This window comes from Herpailurus yagouaroundi, unplaced genomic scaffold, assembly GCF_014898765.1.
Source record: "Herpailurus yagouaroundi ecotype Mexico unplaced genomic scaffold, PumYag 184, whole genome shotgun sequence".
NCBI lineage: Eukaryota > Metazoa > Chordata > Mammalia > Carnivora > Felidae > Herpailurus > Herpailurus yagouaroundi.
Window position 1 is genome coordinate 9,888,738 of NW_024412415.1, and position 19,772 is coordinate 9,908,509.

A 19,772-nucleotide genomic window follows, 5' to 3' on the forward strand; every position below is an offset into this window, starting at 1 on the left:
AGTCTCCAAAATTATTTTTTGGTATTGAGCTCATTTGTTAGGTTTGTCCACCTTATTGAACAGATTTAGTTTTCTTATAAATACTTGTATTATTGTTTGGTTATATGTTACATGTGTCTCCAAATGTAAATACAACATTTTTATAAATCAAAAATTTTTAAATATATAAGAGAGTTTATATAATTTTAAGGGGCTTTCAGTTAGTCCTTTTGCACAACCTTCATTATATTTTTGCATTGGTCTGGACGATCACATACTGGGAAGCAAGGTGTACATCACCTGTAGTGATGTGTATTCTGGTGACCTGACTTGGGCCTTGTGCATGTGCTATAGGTCTCCACAACCTCTAATGCCAGTTCTTTGCCTTACATAGATGTAACTTACCCCGTCTGCCCTTCTGATGTCCCCGCAGTCTTTTTAGGTATAATCAGCAACAGCAGGCATTCTTCTGAGCCATGAGTGTGTACTTGGGTTGAAATTCCTTATGTCAAATGAGTTTTAATTTACTTTTATGAAGTGCCATTCTATAAGTTTAATAAGAGTTGTGAACAGAAGGAACTAAAATCACACTGAGAGTGTCAAAGCAACGAAACAATGTAAACAAAAAAAAATTACAACTTTGTACAAAAGGAGTCCAATTCTTTTATTTTTTTTCTTCCAGTACTTATTATCTATATAGTTAATAGTTTTCATATTTCTCCAGTGGGCCAAGTTCATGTTATCAGCATCAGACTTTAATCATGGGATACTTAATGGAAGTTTAAGCGGGAAGTTCAGGGGCTTTCACAGTGATATTTCTGTAGTTGGTTTGGTTCTGGAACATATCACAGTCCATTTCCACAGTGAGCCTCTGGGGCCCCACCTGTGTCGGTGTGAACTGGAATTGGGTGTATAAGGTCTTTCTGGGCCACACTGAAGCTAATCTGAAATAAAGGAAAAGGCAGGTGGTAGTTCTTTCCCATTGCTTTGCTGGCCCCTGTGACTCTTTCCCTACTTAAAGAGGTGAACTGTGAAGAAATAAACATGTAAGTACCTGCTGTTGAAACAGAAGAGGTTTTCAAGGGATACAGGAGCACTGATGCATAGGGGCACTTGTACCCCAATGTTTATAGCAGCACTCTCAACAATAGCCAAATTATGGAAAGAGCCTAAATGTCCATCAACTGATGAATGGATAAAGAAATTGTGGTTTATATACACAATGGAGTACTACGTGGCAACTAGAAAGAATGAAATATGGCCTTTTGTAGCAACGTGGATGGAACTGGAGAGTGTGATGCTAAGTGAAATAAGCCATACAGAGAAAGACAGATACCATGTGTTTTCACTCTTATGTGGATCCTGAGAAACTTAACAGAAACCCATGGGGGAGGGGAAGGAAAAAAAAAAAAAAGAGGTTAGAGTGGGAGAGAGCCAAAGCATAAGAGACTCTTAAAAACTGAGAACAGGGGCGCCTGGGTGGCGCAGTCGGTTAAGCGTCCGACTTCAGCCAGGTCACGATCTCACGGTCCGTGAGTTCGAGCCCCACATCAGGCTCTGGGCTGATGGCTCGGAGCCTGGAGCCTGTTTCCGATTCTGTGTCTCCCTCTCTCTCTGCCCCTCCCTCGTTCATGCTCTGTCTCTCTCTGTCCCCAAAATAAATAAACGTTGAAAAAAAAAATTAAAAAAAAAAAACAAACTGAGAACAAACTGAGGGTTGATGGGGGGTGGGAGGGAGGGGACGGTGGGTGATGGGTATTGAGGAGGGCACCTTTTGGGATGAGCACTGGGTGTTGTATGGAAACCAATTTGACAATAAATGTCAAGAAAAAGAAAGGAGGGAAGGAAGGAACAAACGAACGAACGGAGGAGGTTTTAAGGGAATACGAGACAGTAGCCTCCCTATGGTGAACAATTGCATGGTTGAGAAGAGAAACATCCTATTCTAAGGGCTTCCAAGCCGCATTTGTTATTTCTTTTATCACCTGTGACTTCAGTCTGGTCCCACTCTTGGTATTACCCAGGGTATGTTTGGGAAAACTTTGGTTTTGGAACCTTGTGTTGCTAAGTGCTGTGAGAATACAGTGGACATATACAGAAGATGTCAGTATGACAACAGGTGGTCTTTGGAGCCCTATCAAGAACCTCCTGGCCTTCCTGTGGACCTTCTTACAGTGACTAAGGGCATAGTGCAGATTCCCTGTGAGGAGCTTTCTCCACAGTTGATCAGGGATACCACAAAAATGTAGTTGAATGTTGGCAGTCCCTCCTCTCAACTTATTGGCAAGAATGATTCATTGAGTCTCATAAGGCTGAGGCACATGCTCAATAACCAAACAACTGTCAGCAATTTCAGGGATGGTAGGAGTAAGTTTCGTGAACTCTAAATTGTATACTGTGTTTTCAACAAAGGATACAGTGACACAGTGAGAGAAGAGGTAATGAAAGAAGATTCATGCAACATACTGAAACTAACAAGGGACTAATGTAGAGAACTCCTACAAATCAACAAGGAGAAAAAGCTGGAACACAAAAGAAAAGTGGGCAAAGAGAACACACCTTTTACAGAGGAGGAAACAGAAAAAGCTAATAAATATATGAAGAGTTGCAAATTAAAACAATGAGGTGATAGAGCTATTACCTTCTTTCTATTAGCCCAGAAGAGAAGAGAAAGCAGGGTGTTGCCAAGAGTGGAGGAATGGTAGGAATTCAGAAACTCATGTACTGCTGGAGGGAGTGTGGACTTCTGCAGTCATTCTGCAAACAAATCTGATAGTACCCAGTCAAACCAGGTCATATTCTGTGACCTAGCAATAAGAAGATGCACGAGGATGTTCATTGCAATAGTATTTGTGGTGTTTGGGAGTTAGTGGCACTCTGGGTGCCTATCACTGTGGAGCAGAGAGTGGTAGGAAGTCTGGGATGTACACAGTGAAGCGTTATGTTGCAGAAGCAGTGGATGCAACATATGCAGATGAATCTCAGAAACAGTTCTGAGTTAAAAGTAAGATTAGATATAATGTACATAAGTTAAAAATACAGTCTTATAGGGGCGCCTGGGTGGCTCAGTCAGTTAAGCATCTGACTTTGGCTCAGGTCATGATCTCACATTTTGTGGGTTTGAGTCCTGTGTCAGGCTCTGTGCTGACAGCTCAGAGTCTGGAGCCTGCCTGCTTCAGATTCTGTGTCTCCCTCTCTTTCTGTTCCTCCCCTGCCTGTGCTCTCTCTCTCTCAAAAATAAATAAAGATTAAAAATAAAATACAGTCTTATAGCACACTTTTTACACATTCTGATGAAAGGATACACACACTTACAAAAGAATGCAAAAGGGGCTCGTAGGAACAGGAATAAAAAGGAATATTTAAACAAAATTTTGTATTATGATTGTCATTAGTAGAATGCAGTTCACTGGCTGCACCAAGAGGCAGCCTACCCTCCCTGTGATAGTCTCTAGTACTCAGGCCTAACCTCCCTGCCTGCAGAGCAGCGATCAGGGTCATGTGGGTGCCCAAGGGGCACATAGCCTCCCTCACTCCTTTCTCCCAGGATGAGAGAGGCCCTAATTCTTTTAGTTCAACTTGCGGAGGTATTTCCTCTGTCTCGATGGACACGGCAAAAAGGCAGTCATTAATTTTGGGTCCCTGTCTTTCTGACTAGTTGAGGTGTTTTAGCGGGATGAGAAGCTTGTAGTCTCTTACCTGTATCTCTTCTCTCTGTAAATGAGCCCCCTTCCGAAAATGGAGATCACACAGTCCTGCATGGGAACATCTAGGAAGTTATGGACGCTGACTGAAGCCTTAAGAAGTTGATATTGCTCTGTTGTTTCTGGCATCTGTGGGAAGAGGCAAAGCCTGAAGCAGATGTCAAGAGCACAGAGGCACAGTTACTGCTTCCCCTCCTAGGCATCCTCCCTGTACTCTCTTCAGTTACTCTTCTGCCTCTGCCTTCCGGACTCCAAACTCCAAACTTCCTTCCCAAACTCCACAGCTGACTTCTTTACCCCTCTATCTGGTCTTCGTGCATTTATTCTTACCCTTGATTCATGAGTAGCCATCTCTGATGGTGCCTCTCCTCCCCTTAGAAAGGTGAGGGGTAGGAGCACCTGGAGGGCTCAGTAGGTTTAGCGTCCGACTTTGGCTCAGATCATGATCTCACAGTTCATGAGTTCCAGCCCCACGTCAGGCTCCGTGCTGATGGCTCAGAGCCTGGAGCCTGCTTCAGATTCTGTGTCTCCCTCTCTGCCCCTACCTTGCCCCCCCCCATCTCTCTGTCTCAAAAATAAATAAACATTAAAAAAAATTATTGTAAAGAAAAAAAGGTGAGGGGTTTCCCATTGTCTTCAGAATTCATCTTTGGTTGGCATTCAGAGCCCTTCATGGCCTGACCCCAATCTCCTTCCCCAGCCTCACCTGTTCTTCCCTCAACTAAACGACATCCCAGCCACCCTGGGCACTTTCCCATCCCAGCACACCCCTCAGGCTCCCTTCTTTTGGGCCTCTGTGTTGAGTCTTCTGCCTGCAGTGGCCTTCCTCCACTTCTGCACTGAAGCTTACCTATTTTTCAAGGCCCAGCATAAATGCTGCGTCTTTCCATTAAGTCTTCCTCAAACCAGCTGGAATTAATCCCCTTACTGCACTTATCCCATAGTGACTTTGTACCTCCATTTAAGCACTTACATAAAAGACCAAACATTATGTCTCCTTTACTTAATTATAATATAACCTCCTTGAGGGCTGGGACCAGATTGCATTCATTTTGGCCAGGGTAGACATGGAAAGAGGATTAGATCAAAAGCCATAAGCCTTTGAAACATCCCATTTTTATGATCATGGGCATGATACTCTCTAGGACTGTTTCCTCATCTGAATAATGGGAATAGTTCCACCTCACAGGGATTTTGTATTAAAAGAAGTTGAAAATACATTGGCCTATGTATAAAGCACTAAATAAACATAGGCTGGTATTATCCTTCTAACTATGAAGGCAGCAACTGGGGAGATCCTCATAAAAATCTTTAACCTGGGAATGCAAGCTGGTGTAGCCACTCTGGAAAACAGTATGGAGGTTCCTCAGAAAGCTAAAAATAGAACTACCCTACGACCCAGCAATTGCACTACTAGGCATTTATCCACAGGATACAGGTGTGCTGTTTCGAAGGGACACATGCAGCCCCATGTTTATAGCAGCACTATCAACAATAGCCTAAGTATGGAAAGAGTCCAAATGTCCATCGATGGATGAATGGATAAAGAAAATGTGGTGTGTATATATACAATAGAGTATTACTTGGCGATCAAAAAGAATGAAATCTTGCCATTTGCAACTACATGGATGGAACTGGAGGGTATTATGCTAAGTGAAATTAGAGAAAGACAAAAATCATATGAATTCACTCATAAGGACTTTAAGAGACAAAACAGATGAACATAAGGGAAGGGAAACAAAATATAAAAACAGGGAAGGGGACAAAACATAAGAAACTCTAGATATAGATATCAAACAGAGGGTTACTGGAGGTGTTGTGAGAGGGGGGATGGGCTAAAATGGGTAAGGGGCACTAAGGAATCTACTCCTGAAATCACTTGCACTCTATGCTAACTAATTTGGATGTAAATTAAAAAAAAAAAAAAATGAAGACCATGATTGACTCTGTTAAAAAAAAAAACAATCTTCAACCAAAAAGAGTTGGAAGATGTAAACCTTAATAGCATATGTAAAAAAACCATCTCTTTTAAGAGAGATCTGTCAACCTAGCCTTTTCGGGTGATCCTACAGCACAGTCATTTGCCCTGAAGCTTGAGGGGCTTTGATTCCTTCTGAAACAGAGCAAAGGATAGCAATTCGGGGAAAGACTGGTGCCTACCTCAATGACTAGGCGTGGTCTACAAATGGCAATGTCTTCCTGAGCAAAGCAGCTGAGGCTGGACTCAGATTGCGTTGCCGTGGCTATGGCGGTGAGTCTGAGGAAACTGTTCTCTGGTGGGCTTTGCTCAAAACAGGAGAAGGACAGGCTGTTGGTGGTTTCATAAACTGAAACATATGACAGGCAGAGTCAGTGCAAAGGAATGAGTGTGTGTGCCCTGGAAAGAAGGAATAGTTACACACAATGCAAAGGAGTCAGTATCTCACTGAAGCCAGCAAGATGCCCCATTTCTGACAGCAATTTCAAACTTGGAACTCACTCAAGACCCCACTCCCACCACCATCACTGCCTCCGCCAGCGCTCTTGGCAGACCTCCTCAGTGGGGTTGTGGAAGGTTCCTGTAAACTAGAATGAGTTAAGCTCTCTGGCCTCAGTTGCTTTGTCTGATAAGAATGCCTACCTGGTGGGATAGCTTGTGTTAAATGAGATACTGAGTGCTTATCTCAGATGCTACCACACAGCCGTTGCTAAATATATGCTTACTTAGTTCCTCCTTATTCTGTTTCTTCAGTTTCCCTTTTGCAGAGAAAATGAAGCCATCCTTCATCCTTGAGGAATCTTCTCAAGCTCGTGTTCCCATTCCCAACCCTGTAGACATAGACCTCTACCCCTGCTGCCACCCGGAAGATGAAGTGTCCGCCCTCCCCAAGTTGAACCTCCACTTTTGAGGTCTGTGTCCCATCCTGACCCCACTATTGCCTGCTGTGTAACTTTGGGTAAATTATTTAAGCTCTCTGTCTTTGTCTCCTCGTCTATAAAGTGGGGATACCAGTGGTTGCTACCTCTTAAGGTTGTTGTGAGGATAAATGATATAATGCATAATGTACACTTAACCCTATGTTTGCCAAAAATAAGCTACAGTTATTCTAGTTGTCCCTCATTTCCCCAAGGGTTGCACCATCAATTTTAACCCATCTTTCCTGAGGCTTCAGTCTTTCCCTCTCTGTTGATTATTTTCCTCAGCACGAAAGCAGATTCTGCTCTCTCATCTTAAACAAACAAACAAAAAAACCCACCCTCTCTCTACCCAGTGTCCCTGGCTGACAACCACTCATCCTGTTTCCTTTTTCTGTCTGTTCTTCCAGGAAGGACTGGCACACTGTGTCTTGCTTTCTCAACTCTCAATCAGTTTAACCCCTAGGATGCTGTCCTTTGTCATCACTTCTCAGTAAGACCACTCCCTCAGTGTCTACTTTTCAGTCTTGACAGTTTGTGGCTACTCTCCTGACCCTGCTGGGTGGTCCTCCTGTCTTTGACTTCTCCATTCACCTTCTGCTCCTTCCCTGCCTTCCCCCTACATGCTGGTGCTGCCTGCCTTCACACTCTTCTCTTCTCACACCCCTTCTTCTACCCCCATGAGCTCATCGATGCCCTGACTTGGCAGCCCCCTCTGTGCTGGGATTCCTCATCTGGTCTCAAACCAAGGCCTTTATTTTGAATGCCAGGTTTAGGTTTCCAGCTGTCTCCTGGCCATCTCTGGATGTCTCATGGGCTTTCGAACCCAATGGGCCCATACTTATTCTTCCTCATTTTCCCTATTCTGGGGGTTCATCCAAACTGAAAGCAACCCTCTAACCACCCCCCCCCCATACATATTCACAAGTCCAAATCTATCCCACCTCCTTAATATGTCTTCATTTGAAGTGCTGCTACTCTGGTTTCTCCTTCATTCCTTGACTTGGTTATTACAAAACTTTCCAACCTCTGATCCAGTGTTTTTGAACATTACATGCACATTAGAGTCATATAGAGAGCTTTATAAAATGATCCCAATGCCAAGCTGCACACCAAATCAATTATATCGGACTCTGGTGGTGAGGCCCAGGCAGCAATATTTTTAAAGTTCCCCAGGTAAGGGGTGCCTGGGTGGCTCAGTTGGTTAAGTGGCCAACTTAGGCTCATGTCCTCATCTCATGGTTCGTGAGTTTGAGCCCCACGTCGGGCTCTGTGCTGACAGCTGGGAGCTGGAGCCTGCTTCCAATTCTGTGTTTCCCTCTCTCTGCCCCCCCCCCACCACTTGCACTCTGTCTCTCTCTCTCTCTCTCTCAAAAATAAATAAACATTAAAAAAAATTTTTTTTAAGTTCCCCAGGTGATTCAACATGTAGCCAAGATTCAGAACCAGTATTCTAATATGACCCTTTCCATTCCATTCTGCCAAAATGAATTTCTGATCACATTTGCTCCTCTAGTTCAATTTTTCCTAGCTCCCCACTGCCTAGAGAACAAAATTCAAACTCCTTGGCATGATGTACAAGTCTCTGCATGATCCAAGTCCCTGCACCCCGCAAAAAGGAAACATGGTGGAGAAACTGGGGGCTGTGTGGGCTGGTTAGGAGACTGTTGCAATAATGTAGACAAGCTGTAGTCCACTGATTGTCTATTGCCTGCCCATTGGAATCACCCAAAGAATTTAAACAGTTTTTGATGTTTGGGTCAAACCATGGGGTTTCTGATTTAATTGGTCTGGGGTTCAGGCTGAGCGTCCAATTTCCCTGGGTGATTCAGATATGCAGCAAGGTTTAAGAACAACTACTCTAGTCCAGGGTAACATAGGGAGCTTTTAAAAAGTACCATTGCCTGGACCCCATCCCAGACCAATTAAGTAGGAATTTGGGGGAGGAGGGAAAACCTGTGTACATGTTGTTCCTTCTGCCTTGAATACTCGTGACTCACTTTTCTGCCTGTCGCTGCCCTTCCTACTCATCCTTTCAGACTCGGTGTAGTCTGATGTATCTGGGAGCAGCCTGCTCCAACCTGGGTGACATGATCCCCTGCCATTGTACTCTGTTTACATCATCAAATACTTCTTATACTGCAGTCATGGTGTGTTTACTTATCTGACTGCAGTTGGAATTGTGAGTGGTTTTTTCTATGTGAAGCTCAATAAATATGTGTTGAATGACAGACAGAGGGCACACCAGGGGCTAGAAGCCACCTCTTCAGAACTTCAGGTGTGCCCCATGGCTGTTGCCTACCCACGGTAGGAGCTGGGGGTTGAGGAGGTCTGGCAAGGCCTTAGAATTACCCATGTTGGCACCAAGTGTGAGGAACAGCTTGTTCTTCCAGAGCTTGGCAGCAAGGATGCCATTGTAGTACATTGCCTGCACCCCAATTGCCAGCTCCACAGCCTTCTCCTCATCAGTGGGGTTAACCAGGATCACTGAGAACTGGGCATTCCCTCCCAGGCATAGGGAGCTGGGTGCTTCCAAGAACAGGTATAGAGGCTCAGCAGTCTTGAGCCTGGGAGGATGGATGCCACTGTCCTTTTCATGTTCCATTCTCTCTTTCTGGACTCTTTCCAGCACTTCTTTTTCCTGAAAAGATCCTGAAGAATGAAGGAAATAAAACAGGCCTCTTATCCAGAGGGTATAGACTCTTCTAATAAAAGTCCAGGATTAAGATTCATTTACCCAATGTTACTCAAATCCCAAAGTCATAAGAGCTTTGCAACCCTCTAAGAACACATTTAGCTCAAAAAAAAAAAAAAAAAAAAAAAAAAAACAAAAATGAAACAAAAAAAAAAAAAAAAAAAAAAAAAAGTCCGAACGTGAGACCAAAACCGTAAAAATCTGAAAACACAGGCTGTAACTTCTTTCTAGATATGTCTCCTGAGGGGTGCATGGGTGGCTTGGTTGGTTAAGCATCTACCTCTTGATTTTGGTTCAGATCATGATCTCACAGTTTGTGAGATTCAGCCCTGTGTCAGGGTCTGGGCTGACAGCACGGAGCCTGCTTGGGATTCTCTCTCTGCCTCCCACCTCTTTCTCAAAATAAATAACTAAATAAACAATTAAAAAAGATATGCCTCCTGAGGCAAGAGAAAAGCAAAAATAAACTTTTGGGACTACATCAAAATAAAAAGCTGCACAGTGAAGGAAACAAACAGCAAAACTAAAAGGCAACCTATAGAATGGGAGAGAATATTTGCAAATGACATATCCAATAAAGGGTTAACACTGAAAATAAAGAACTTATAAAACTGAACACGCAAAAAATGAATAATCCAATTTAAAAATGGGCAGAAGACATGAATGGACATTTCTCCAAAGAAGACATACAGATGACTGACAGCCACATGACAAGATGCTCTACATCGCTTATCATCAAGGAAATGCAAATCAAAACTACAATGAGGTATCACTTCACACATGTCAGAATGGCTAAAATCAACAACATAAGAAATCACCGGTGTTAGGATGTGGAGAACCCTCTTGCAATGTTGGAATGCAAACTGGTGCAGCCACTCTGGAAGACAGTATGCAGTGTCCTCAAAAAGTTAAAAATAGAACTACCCTGCAATCCAGCAATTGCAAGTAGGTATTTACCCAAGGAAGACAAAAATACAATTCAAAGGAATATATGCACCCCGATGTTTATAGCAGCATTATCTACAATAGTCAAAGTATGGAAGCAGCCTAAGTATCCATCAACTGATGATTTGGCATAAAAAAAAGATGTGATGTATCTTGTCTGTACACGTGTGTGTGTGTGTATATGTGTATATATATATATATATATATATATATACACATCTCTTGTACAGACAAGATACACACACACACACACAATGGAATATTACTCAGCCATAAAAAGAATGAAATCTTGCCAGAGAAAGACAAATACCATATGATTTCACTCATGTGGGATTTAAAAAAACAAATGAGCAAAAGGGGATAAAAAGAAAGAGGCAAATCAAGAAAGAGACTCATAACTATAGAGAACAAACTGACGGTTATCAGAGGGAAGGTGGGTGGGGGCGATGGGTGATGAGGGTTAAGGAGTGCACTTGTCATCATGAGCACTGGTGATGTATGGAAGTGTTGAATCACTACACTTGAAACTAATATTACACTGTTAACTAGCTGGAATTTCAATAAAAGCTTAAAATAAAAAGGTCTGGAGCACCTGGGTGGCTCAGTTGGCTGAATGTCCAATTCTTGATTTCAGCTAAGGTCATGATCTTGCAGTTTGTGGGATCAAGCCCCGCATCAGGCTCAGCACTGACAGCGAGGAGCCTGCTTGGGATTCTTTCTCTCCCTCTCTCTCTGCCCCTCCCCTGCTCCCTCTCAAAATAAATAAATAAACTTTAAAAAAAACAGAAAAGGTCTTTGTTGGGCAGATCCACTCTAGATACAGCATGTCTTGTCCAACTCATTCAAAGACCAAGTTCTTGAAGTGCTATGCATTTGTCCCTTGAATGGTGGGAGAGCAAGCTTTTGGACAAGTCTTACTGTCTCTGAGGACAGGTCTGTAGGGACTCAGATCTTCCTAAGTGAAAGAGTTGACTTATTCCAAGGGCAGTGGGGACCATGGAATATTCTAGAGCAGGGGAGTAACATAATTATTTTGTGTTTTAGAAAGCTCATTCTAGAAACTGTAAATTGGAAAGGGAACAATAATGGAGAGACTGGATGCCAGGGGTCCAGTTAGGAGGCTGTTACAATGCTACAGACAAGAGATGTTGAGGCCTGAATTATCTATAGGCAATGGGGAAGGAGATGAGGAGATGGATGTGAGAGTAATGTGGGGTGATGAAGGAGGAAGAGTTGAGGAGGGTACAAGCCTTCTTGTTTGGACAGATAGGTGATGGTGGTGCCATTAACCAATATGGAGGACAGAACATATTTGGGATACTGGAAGAGAGGGTGAGAAGAGAGGGAGAACATCTTCTGGCAGCTGGACTTGGTATTAAATGTGTTGTTTTATTTTGTCCCCTGGAGGACATTTAGAAGCACATGGAGAACTTTTTGGTTGTCACTTCCCATGGTGTGGGGTGCTGGCATCTAGTGAATGCTGATAAGCATCCTATGATGCACAGCCACCCACAACAAAGAGTTATCCGGCCCATAATGTCAAGAGTATCAAATGGGGTTTAAAAATGCATTTTATGGGATATGGAGAAGACTGTGACTCTCTCTGGCCTATATCTTTCTGGCCATCCCTTCCCCTCTGTTGGCATTTCAGGTGCTGAGAAACCCTGCCCAATACCTTCAGGATACTTGTAGTTCTGAGTGATGTCCTCACAGCGGTCACTGCCCACACTCTTGGTGCTGATGTTGTTGCCAACATACTTAGTGTTGGAGTTGGTTAACTCCAGTGTGTCATCCTCACAACACTTCCAGACCACACACGAGGCATTTACTGAAGCAAAAAGGTCTGATACTGCAGGCATCAGTCCTAGTATCCCCTCCTTGACTGCTCTGACAGGAACCAGATCACAGGACTCGAGGACTGAGGGAGGAAAAGGCCAGTGAGCAAGAGGAACCATACCTAGACCTCTCCTGAGCCAGAGCTGCATAACCTTAGTCCCCATCCTATGTCCTATTTTCCCTTCCCCGAGATCAAGGTCAGAGGTAGGCACTAGGCAGAGTTTATGAAAGGGCATTGCAGAGGTGAAATTCACAACTATGTAGTGACAATCCTTTTTGGTCCTGGTCTGTGGCAGGAGCCCTCTCAGAAACTGGACAGGTAGAACCTCAGAGGACCATAGTACACAGGAGTTGCTTAGCCAGCTCGACTATGGCTATAGTTAGGAATAGTTCACTTTTATTGAGCACTTATTATGTGCCAGGCTCTATTACTATTCTGCTGCTGAGCAAGGAAGAGTGATCCTTTCATGGCTCTTGAAGATTTCTTCTCTGAGCTTGAGCCTATCCTGATACCCTCTTTACCCATATCCAGAACCTCAGAAATCTCACCTACAAGCCCCTAACCCAGCACATCTACCAGTTATCTTAAGACCCTCGACCCTTCATTGGGATTCTCCTTCCTTGCCAGTTGTTCTGAGGTAGGGCTAGTCTCCCCACAGCCTCGGGCCTAAATAGCTAACACCTTTGTTCCTTTCAGCCTACTGGCTTCAGGTCAGCATTCTGCTGGCCACTATCATTCCTTCCTAAAACTCATCCAGTTTTAGGGGATGCAAGACCCTCTTGGGACCTCCTGCTGCTCATATTTCCTCTCCCACGGACTCCTTCAGCTTGTGCAGCCTAGGATGGTACGAGGGCCTACCCCCAGGCTTTACCTCCACCTCCACTGTGAGCATTTGGGTGCAGAACCTGCCATCCATCATAACCTTGGGGCAAAGCAGGCCGGGTCATCCAGCACTCTGTGGAAGTCTGGAAGATCCTGAAGGCATCAAAGTGAATAATTCAAGTGGGGACAAAAGTAGTTCTGAAAAGCTGAAGACATTCTAGAAATCACAGAGTCATTATTGTCATAGGACACTGTAAAAGTGGCTGCCATGCTCCCAGGAAGGGGGGGTGGTGCATGGCACCACTGACCATTCATGTCCCACGTATAAGAGTCTTGAGGGCCTCCTCTCAATGCGAGGGTCACTCAGGGTGTGGGGGGGCTTATACCATGTGGGTTTGGAGCCCTTCCATGTCTGAGACTTCATCCTCTTTGGGCTTCTCACCAGATTCTGCCTCTTTGGCCTTCTCCATTCTGAAGGCCCTCCTCATTGTAGTACTCATCTACGAACAAGCGTCCGCCAGTTCCCTGGGCTGAGGCGAATGTGGTAATGACGCGAGCAGGGATTCCCAGGCACCGCAGCACTGCATGGAAGGGGCCAGAGAGTCAGGGGGAGCCAGAGAGGCCTGGGTATGTATATAGTTAGTGTTTTCAGTGTCTCCTCTGGGCAGACACTGTCTTAAATGCCACCTGACATCGTGGAAAGAGGAGGGACACAGGCACCAGGAAGTTAGCACTGACACAGCACAGGATGCGTAAAGGCTGAGAAATGAGATGCAAAAAATTTACACAGCAGGCGGAGTGTACAGCCAGGGCAAGCTTACAGAATATTCACCAGAGCACTGGGGCTTGCTCTACTGGGGCAAAGGCAGGGAAAGTTTCAGGGAGAAAGCCACAGGACAACCCAAGAGGCAGGGCAGATGCTCCATACAGTAGCCAAGGGGGGTGTGGCAGGCAAGCTGGCTCTGTACCTGTGCAAGCAACTGCAGCGAACACCCAGGCCTGGCCGTCGTACACAGGTCGCCCTTGGCCTGTGAGCCACTGCCGCAGGATGGGCACACTGCCCCGGCGCTTGTTCAGCAAGGCCGCTTCCTGGATAGTGTGGGTCTGTGGGGTGGGCAAGACCCTCTCCTCCATGAAAGCACGCAGCTGTTTGTGGAAATGTGTGGATGATACATGGGGCCCAAGACAGAATAGCCTCCAGGGGTGAATAAAGAGGGCTTAGACCACCTGTATGAGAATCACTTGGATATTCGTGGGCTTCACCCTACCCACTGGGTTGTAATCTCTAGGGGTGGGGCCCAGAGAATTCTCCTCTTTGTCAAGTCCTCTGGAAGCCAGGGACTTGTAGACCACATGGCAAACAAGCCTCACATCACAAGAAGAGCAAGAGCACTGCCTCTCCCTGGGGGCTCTTTTCACTGCTCCTTCACTTGCCCTGGCCCTGGTTCCTTTGAGGGTGTTTGCACCTGGGGCGTCAAGGCCCTCTTATCCCAAGCTTCCACCTCCACCTCCTCATGGCTTGACCTCATCCCTCTCCACCTCTTCAGAGGGAAGTCCAGAGGCACAAGAGGAAATGGGAAAATTATTACTCCTCTGAAAGGACATTTAGGAACAGCGGGAAGCACCAAAGTACCTGGGAGGAAGGGACCATTTGTGATTTGAAGATTTCCAGGGCTATAAAGATGGGCAGCTCTGGCAGAGAGCTCCCGTCTCATCTCCCCATGCCGGCCTCCTCTCCCTCCCACCTCACTCACCGAGGCGCCCAAAATGTGGGCCACATGCACAGGGTTGCCCCACTCCTCCACCTGCTTGTCCATGCTCAGTAAGTGCAGACTGAGGTCGATGACATCCACCTCAAACTGTGAGGAGCACACAAAACCATGATAAACGGCCTCCAGGTTGGGTACTCACTCCCCACCATCACCTCATTCTTTTTCCAGACTCAGGTTCCACTCCTTCCTGCCATGCCTTCTTGTCTCCCATGGGAGTTCTGGCTTTTCCCTCCCTCCCATTGTGCCCCCTGGTCTGTGTGTATGGACAGTCTGGTCCTTTGCCTCTTCTGTTGTCTGAGTTTCTCAATAGGATGTGAGCCCTTAACAACCAGGGCTGTATTGTTTCATTTCTATCATTTTCCATTTAATGTGCTCCTACGGCTCCTGCCAGCACTGCCCCACGTGGGGAGGATACCAAGGCAGCTCTTGCTCTTGAGGAACCTGTAGTTTAGGAGTAGGGAGGGACACAGAGGCACTTAGAATACAATCTCAGCAACATGGTTGGGTTCTAGGAGAGATGCCAACCCAGAGCAGAGGGCACAGCAGAGAGAGTCACTCTTACCTTTGGGGCCTGGGAAAAACATCCAGACAGTGTTAAAGGATGGGTAGGGGGGTGCCTGGGTGACTCAGTCGGTTAAGTGTCCGACTTCAGCTTGGGTCATGATCTCACAGTTAATGAGTTCGAGCCCCGTGTAGAGCTCTGTGCTGACAGCTCGGAGCATGGAGCCTTCTTCAGATTCTGTGTCTCCCTCACTCTCTGCCCTTCCCCCACTCATGCTCTGTCTCTCTCAAAAATGAATAAACATTGAAAAAAAAAAAAAGAAAATATGGGTAGGAATTTTCTGGGGGTGACAAAGAAGGAAAGGTATTCCAGACATATTCAACCTGTCTGTTCAGGGGATGGCTAGAAGCTGGAGCATGGGATGGCTAGCTCTTGAGGAAAGAAAAGTACTGGACTGGCTATGAAGGGCCTTAATGTGTCGAGCCAGGGAATTTAGTTATTATCCTGTAGACAGTGGGGATTTAATAGAGCAAATAGATTTGCTGTGGTGTTTAGGAAGTTAACTCTGGAAGCTGTGGAGGATGGTCTGATGTGGCCCTAAGGAAAGAGAGGCACCACATGGCTGAAACTGCCGAAAGAAACAAACTCATTGACACACCAGGGAACAAGGTTGTGAAAAAGGAGGACTTGGTGTGGTGCCACCATTTCTTCCATCTTGGGTCTGGGTGACTTTCACAGAACTTCCAACAGCGTTATGTTGGGACAGAGCATCTGAAGTTTCCCAACCTCTGTGGTCCATAAGAGCCACTATGAAGAGAACCCAGGGACGAATTTGCCATTTTTAGTGGAAAACAAGTGGCTGTTACTAATTATGAGGATTATGTACTTTTTGTTTGTTTGTTTGTTTGTTTCGAGTAGGCTCCACACTCAACATGGGGCTTGAACTCATGACCCCAGCATCAAGAGTCAGATGCTCCACCGACTTAGCTAGCCAGGTACCCCAATGACTATATACTTGGGATCTGAATTTGCTTCATCTTTTTTTATAGTAAGATACTAACTGCTTAAGGAATACAGGTGTTTTAATTAATCCATTAAACAGATGTGAAAGGGAGCTTTTTAAGAGGTGCAGTCTCTTTGAAAACTGGATCAAACTCTTGAATTCAACATACTTGATATGTTTGCAAATAAACTTATGGACTGAATCCTTAAAAAAATAAAAGAAAAAGAAAGAAAGAAAGAAAAGAGAAGAAAAGAAAAGAGAAGAAAAGAAAAGAAAAAAGAAAAGAAAATAAAAAAGAAAAGAAAAGAAAAGAAAAAAGAAAAAAAGAAAAGAAAAGAAATTACCTCATGACTTAAGGGCTTTTGGACATGCCAGCTCTGTCTGGCCTGAACAAGGCTATGTGGCTATCACTGGCCTTTGTCTTCCCCAGAGGTCCCTGTACCTGGCCAAAGTCCCAGGGCTCCTCCTGGATGCAGTCAGCTGTACCCAAGTAGATGAGGCCGTTCTGGTTCAACACATACTCTGTGCGTTGAGACTCCCTCTCCAGGAACACAGCATCCTCTGGTGAAAAACAGGCAGGGATGAGGTTCTGTGGGGTGGTAGGCCAGCCCTCCATATCCAGGCCTCTGCCCTCCTTGCCCAGTCAGGTTTGGCTGTAGGTCTTCCCTTCAGCTCTGGGCCTGATGAAGACTGAGGAGCAACTCCCTCTTTCCACTGACTCTACTGCAACCCAGACTCTTCTCTGGTACAGAGTAGGGAAAGGGGTCAGAGTCCCTTGTCAGCCAAGGTGACCTTCATGGTCATCCAGATAGATAGTAACAAGCCAACCTTAAAAAGCCTACTGGTTCCCAGAAGACATGTGCAGCCAGCGTGCTTTTGGCCTAAGATAATTAGGCAACAGCTCAGAGAACTTCCCAGTGTGCCTATTATGTCTCTTTCACAAGTTCAATTTTAAAAAATAGTGTTTTAGGGGTACCTGGCTGGTTCAGTCAGTAGAGCATGCAACTCTGGATCTCAGGTTGTGAGTTTGAGCCCCACGTTGGTTGTAGAGATTACTCAACAATAAAATGTTTAGGGGTGCCTGGGTGTCTCAGCTGGTTAAGCGTCTGACTTCGGCTCAGGTCATGATCTCACAGTTCATGTGTTCAAGCGCCGCATTGGGCTCTCTGCTATCAGCACAGAGCCCATTTTGGGTCCTCTGTCCCCCTCTCTCCTTGCCCCATCCCCTGCTTGTGGTCTCTCTCTCTAAAATAAACAAACATTAAAATAAATAAATAATGTTTAAAAGAAAATAAATTAAATTTAAAAATGATGCTTCAGAAAAAAACAATCAAACATAGGTTGACAGGCGTGAGCAGAAAGAAAGAGGAGCATCGGGTAAGACAGGGTCAGAGGGAATAGTGGAGCTGGGTAAAGTAGAAGCCAGAGCATTGGCTTTCTACCCTGGTGGCATCCAAGTGGGTCTAAGACTCCCATGGTCTCTCAAGCCTCTCCTGCTGCCTTCCTCAATGGGCTGGGCTGGGGTTCATGAGGAGGATGGTGGTCTTTAAGGAGGATACTCTAGAAAGCCAGAAGCAGCAGGGGGACGTGCTCTGCTTGCCATGTGTCTCTCTCTGCACCTGTTGCTGGGTGGGAGGGGGGAAATAGGGTGCTTAGGTTGGTTCCTGGGGACTAACAAGAGAAAAGTCTTTGCAGACTATTCCCCCAGACATCTGCTGGGATGAGGGTACTCAAAGAAACAGAAGAATAGGATATTAAATTCAGGAAGCCCTGAAAACTTGGGGCCTAAAATCACAGAACCATGTGCTCAAGGAGCCCTTGACTTCTGCCCCTCCATCTTGAGTACTCTCTCTGAAATCACTTCAAACAGGTGTTTGGCCCCAAACTCTGAAGGCTCTGGGAGGTACCTTATCAGAGCATGGGTAACATCACCTTCCCCTTCCCTGATGGGGTGCAGCCCTCTTTTTATAAAATTCCCTGCTTATGAAAAGGACTTTCATTAGAGCATGTAAAATTTCCCTTTGAATCTGGGAGAGTCCCATCTCCAAGAATGCTAAGATGAGACTGAGTCCCAGATAACCTGAAAATTTCTTAATCACCTCCCAGGTAAGCAGAGCCAATAACTCACTCCTGCCCACACACACATCTCCATTTGGACTCACATGGAAAGGACTTCCCTAGGCAGGTCCCTACAAGCCAAGTGTAGAGGCAAGAAACCTGGCATGGAGTCAAGACTATGAGTTCCCACTGAACTGAGCACTGTCTCAGAACTATCTTTGCTTTGTCTTTGTTCTGCCTGCCAGGGCCTAGCTCTGGATGTGGGATCTGAGTCAGTGAGACAGATGTACTGGAGCCTCAATTTGGAAGGAAATGGCTTGAGGGTCTTTCTGCCAATATGTCGAGGGCCATGGGTCCTCCCTCAGCTGAAGGGGCCCTGATTCCACATTCACCCACATGGGGATGGGGCACCTATTTGGACATTTGTTCTCATCTGTTGCTCTACCTGATCACCCCCTTGGATCAGGAAAGAACCTAAACTGAGGATTGGCAGGACTACCTGAAGGAGGGGGTATTGGAGAACGCTTAGCAAAAAAGTGGAGAGAGGGAGCTCACTGGGGGTCAGATGCCACATAGAAAAGGAGTCAGGAACTGGCTGGAGAAAATTGGGAAGATTTCTTCTGCTTCCCTGTTTCCTTTTGTCTCCCAGCCCTGCCTTATAATGACGGCCCCTCAGGCTGGCAGTGAAACTTGTGAAAAGAAAAGGCTCTTCACTTGTCATCTGGGGTAGTGAGGACAGGAAGGCTGATCAAAGATGTTTTCCATTTCCCCAAACAACCGTTCAGGGAGCCCCAAGGATTAAGGTGGTGGGTGGCAGATTTAAAAAGTAAAGACAGACTCAACCTTCAGAAGGGGGAGGAAGAGGAGATGCCCTTCTCATGTTTGGGGCATGTCAACCATGTCTGATGATCTTCCTTAGGTGAAATAGCCCCAACAGCCAAGGCTGAGCTTTGCCAGCGGTGGCCACTGGTTGGGTTGCAGAAGGTCACCTGATCTCAGGAAAGCCCACCCTTAGTCTGCTGAGCTATGGAACACTAGCCATTTGTTGCTCTAGTCATATATTTAGACAAGTCAATGTGGAGAGGGCCCAGCAGCCTGTAGTAAGAACAGAACTTACACGTGGAGAGAAGCAGAGACAACCAAACAGGGCAGATTTACCATGGAGCTGATGAAGCTGAAGCTTTGGGCCCCTCACTAACACAGACCCCTTTAGGCCTGAGCAATTCGATATTTTGTATTAGTTTTCTTTTCTTTTCTTCTTTTTTTAAAAAAAATATTTATTTATTTTTGAGAGAGAGATAGAGAGAGTGAGCAGGGGAGGGGCAGAGAGAGAGGGAGAGAGAGTCCCAAGCAGGCTCCGTGCTGTCAGTGCAGAGCCTGATGCAGGGCTCCAACTCATGAACTGTAAGATCATGACCTGAGCTGAAATCAAGAGTAAGATGCTTAACCAACTGAGCCACCCAGGAGTCCCTCCTCCCCCTCCTCCTCCTCCTCCTCCTCCTCCTCCTCCTCCTTCTCCTTCTCTTCCTTCTTTCTTCTTCCACTTCTCCTCCTCCTCCT

At 45.5% G+C, this 19,772-nt stretch overlaps 2 protein-coding genes across 10 annotated transcripts in view; one reads left to right on the forward strand and one right to left on the reverse strand.

The window, feature by feature from the left end:
* Positions 1–19,772, forward strand: part of CCNDBP1 (cyclin D1 binding protein 1) — a 36,462-nt gene that overhangs the window by 6,884 nt on the left and 9,806 nt on the right. For 2 of the 7 annotated variants that reach the window (XM_040492457.1, XM_040492460.1), the window contains one exon: positions 11,870–14,740. The exons of 1 other annotated variant lie outside the window; for it this stretch is intronic. In XM_040492457.1, coding sequence (XP_040348391.1) covers positions 11,870–11,876 — 7 coding nt within the window. In that variant the 3' untranslated portion in view covers positions 11,877–14,740. Of the gene's footprint in view, positions 1–6,414; positions 7,790–11,869; positions 14,741–19,772 lie in introns of those variants that run through there. 4 more of the 7 variants (XM_040492456.1, XM_040492459.1, XM_040492454.1 and 1 more) reach the window with 3 other exon arrangements.
* EPB42 (erythrocyte membrane protein band 4.2) overlaps positions 623–19,772 on the reverse strand; it is a 23,082-nt gene continuing 3,932 nt past the window's right edge. For all 3 annotated transcript variants that reach the window (XM_040492453.1, XM_040492452.1, XM_040492451.1), the window contains exons 4-13: positions 16,597–16,715; positions 14,632–14,736; positions 13,846–14,023; positions 13,320–13,458; positions 12,927–13,030; positions 11,894–12,136; positions 8,931–9,230; positions 5,844–6,010; positions 3,679–3,812; positions 623–923 (exon numbers count right to left, since the gene is read on the reverse strand). In XM_040492453.1, the coding sequence (XP_040348387.1) occupies positions 761–923; positions 3,679–3,812; positions 5,844–6,010; positions 8,931–9,230; positions 11,894–12,136; positions 12,927–13,030; positions 13,320–13,458; positions 13,846–14,023; positions 14,632–14,736; positions 16,597–16,715 (1,652 nt within the window). In that variant the 3' untranslated portion in view covers positions 623–760. The remainder of the gene's footprint in view (positions 924–3,678; positions 3,813–5,843; positions 6,011–8,930; positions 9,231–11,893; positions 12,137–12,926; positions 13,031–13,319; positions 13,459–13,845; positions 14,024–14,631; positions 14,737–16,596; positions 16,716–19,772) is intronic.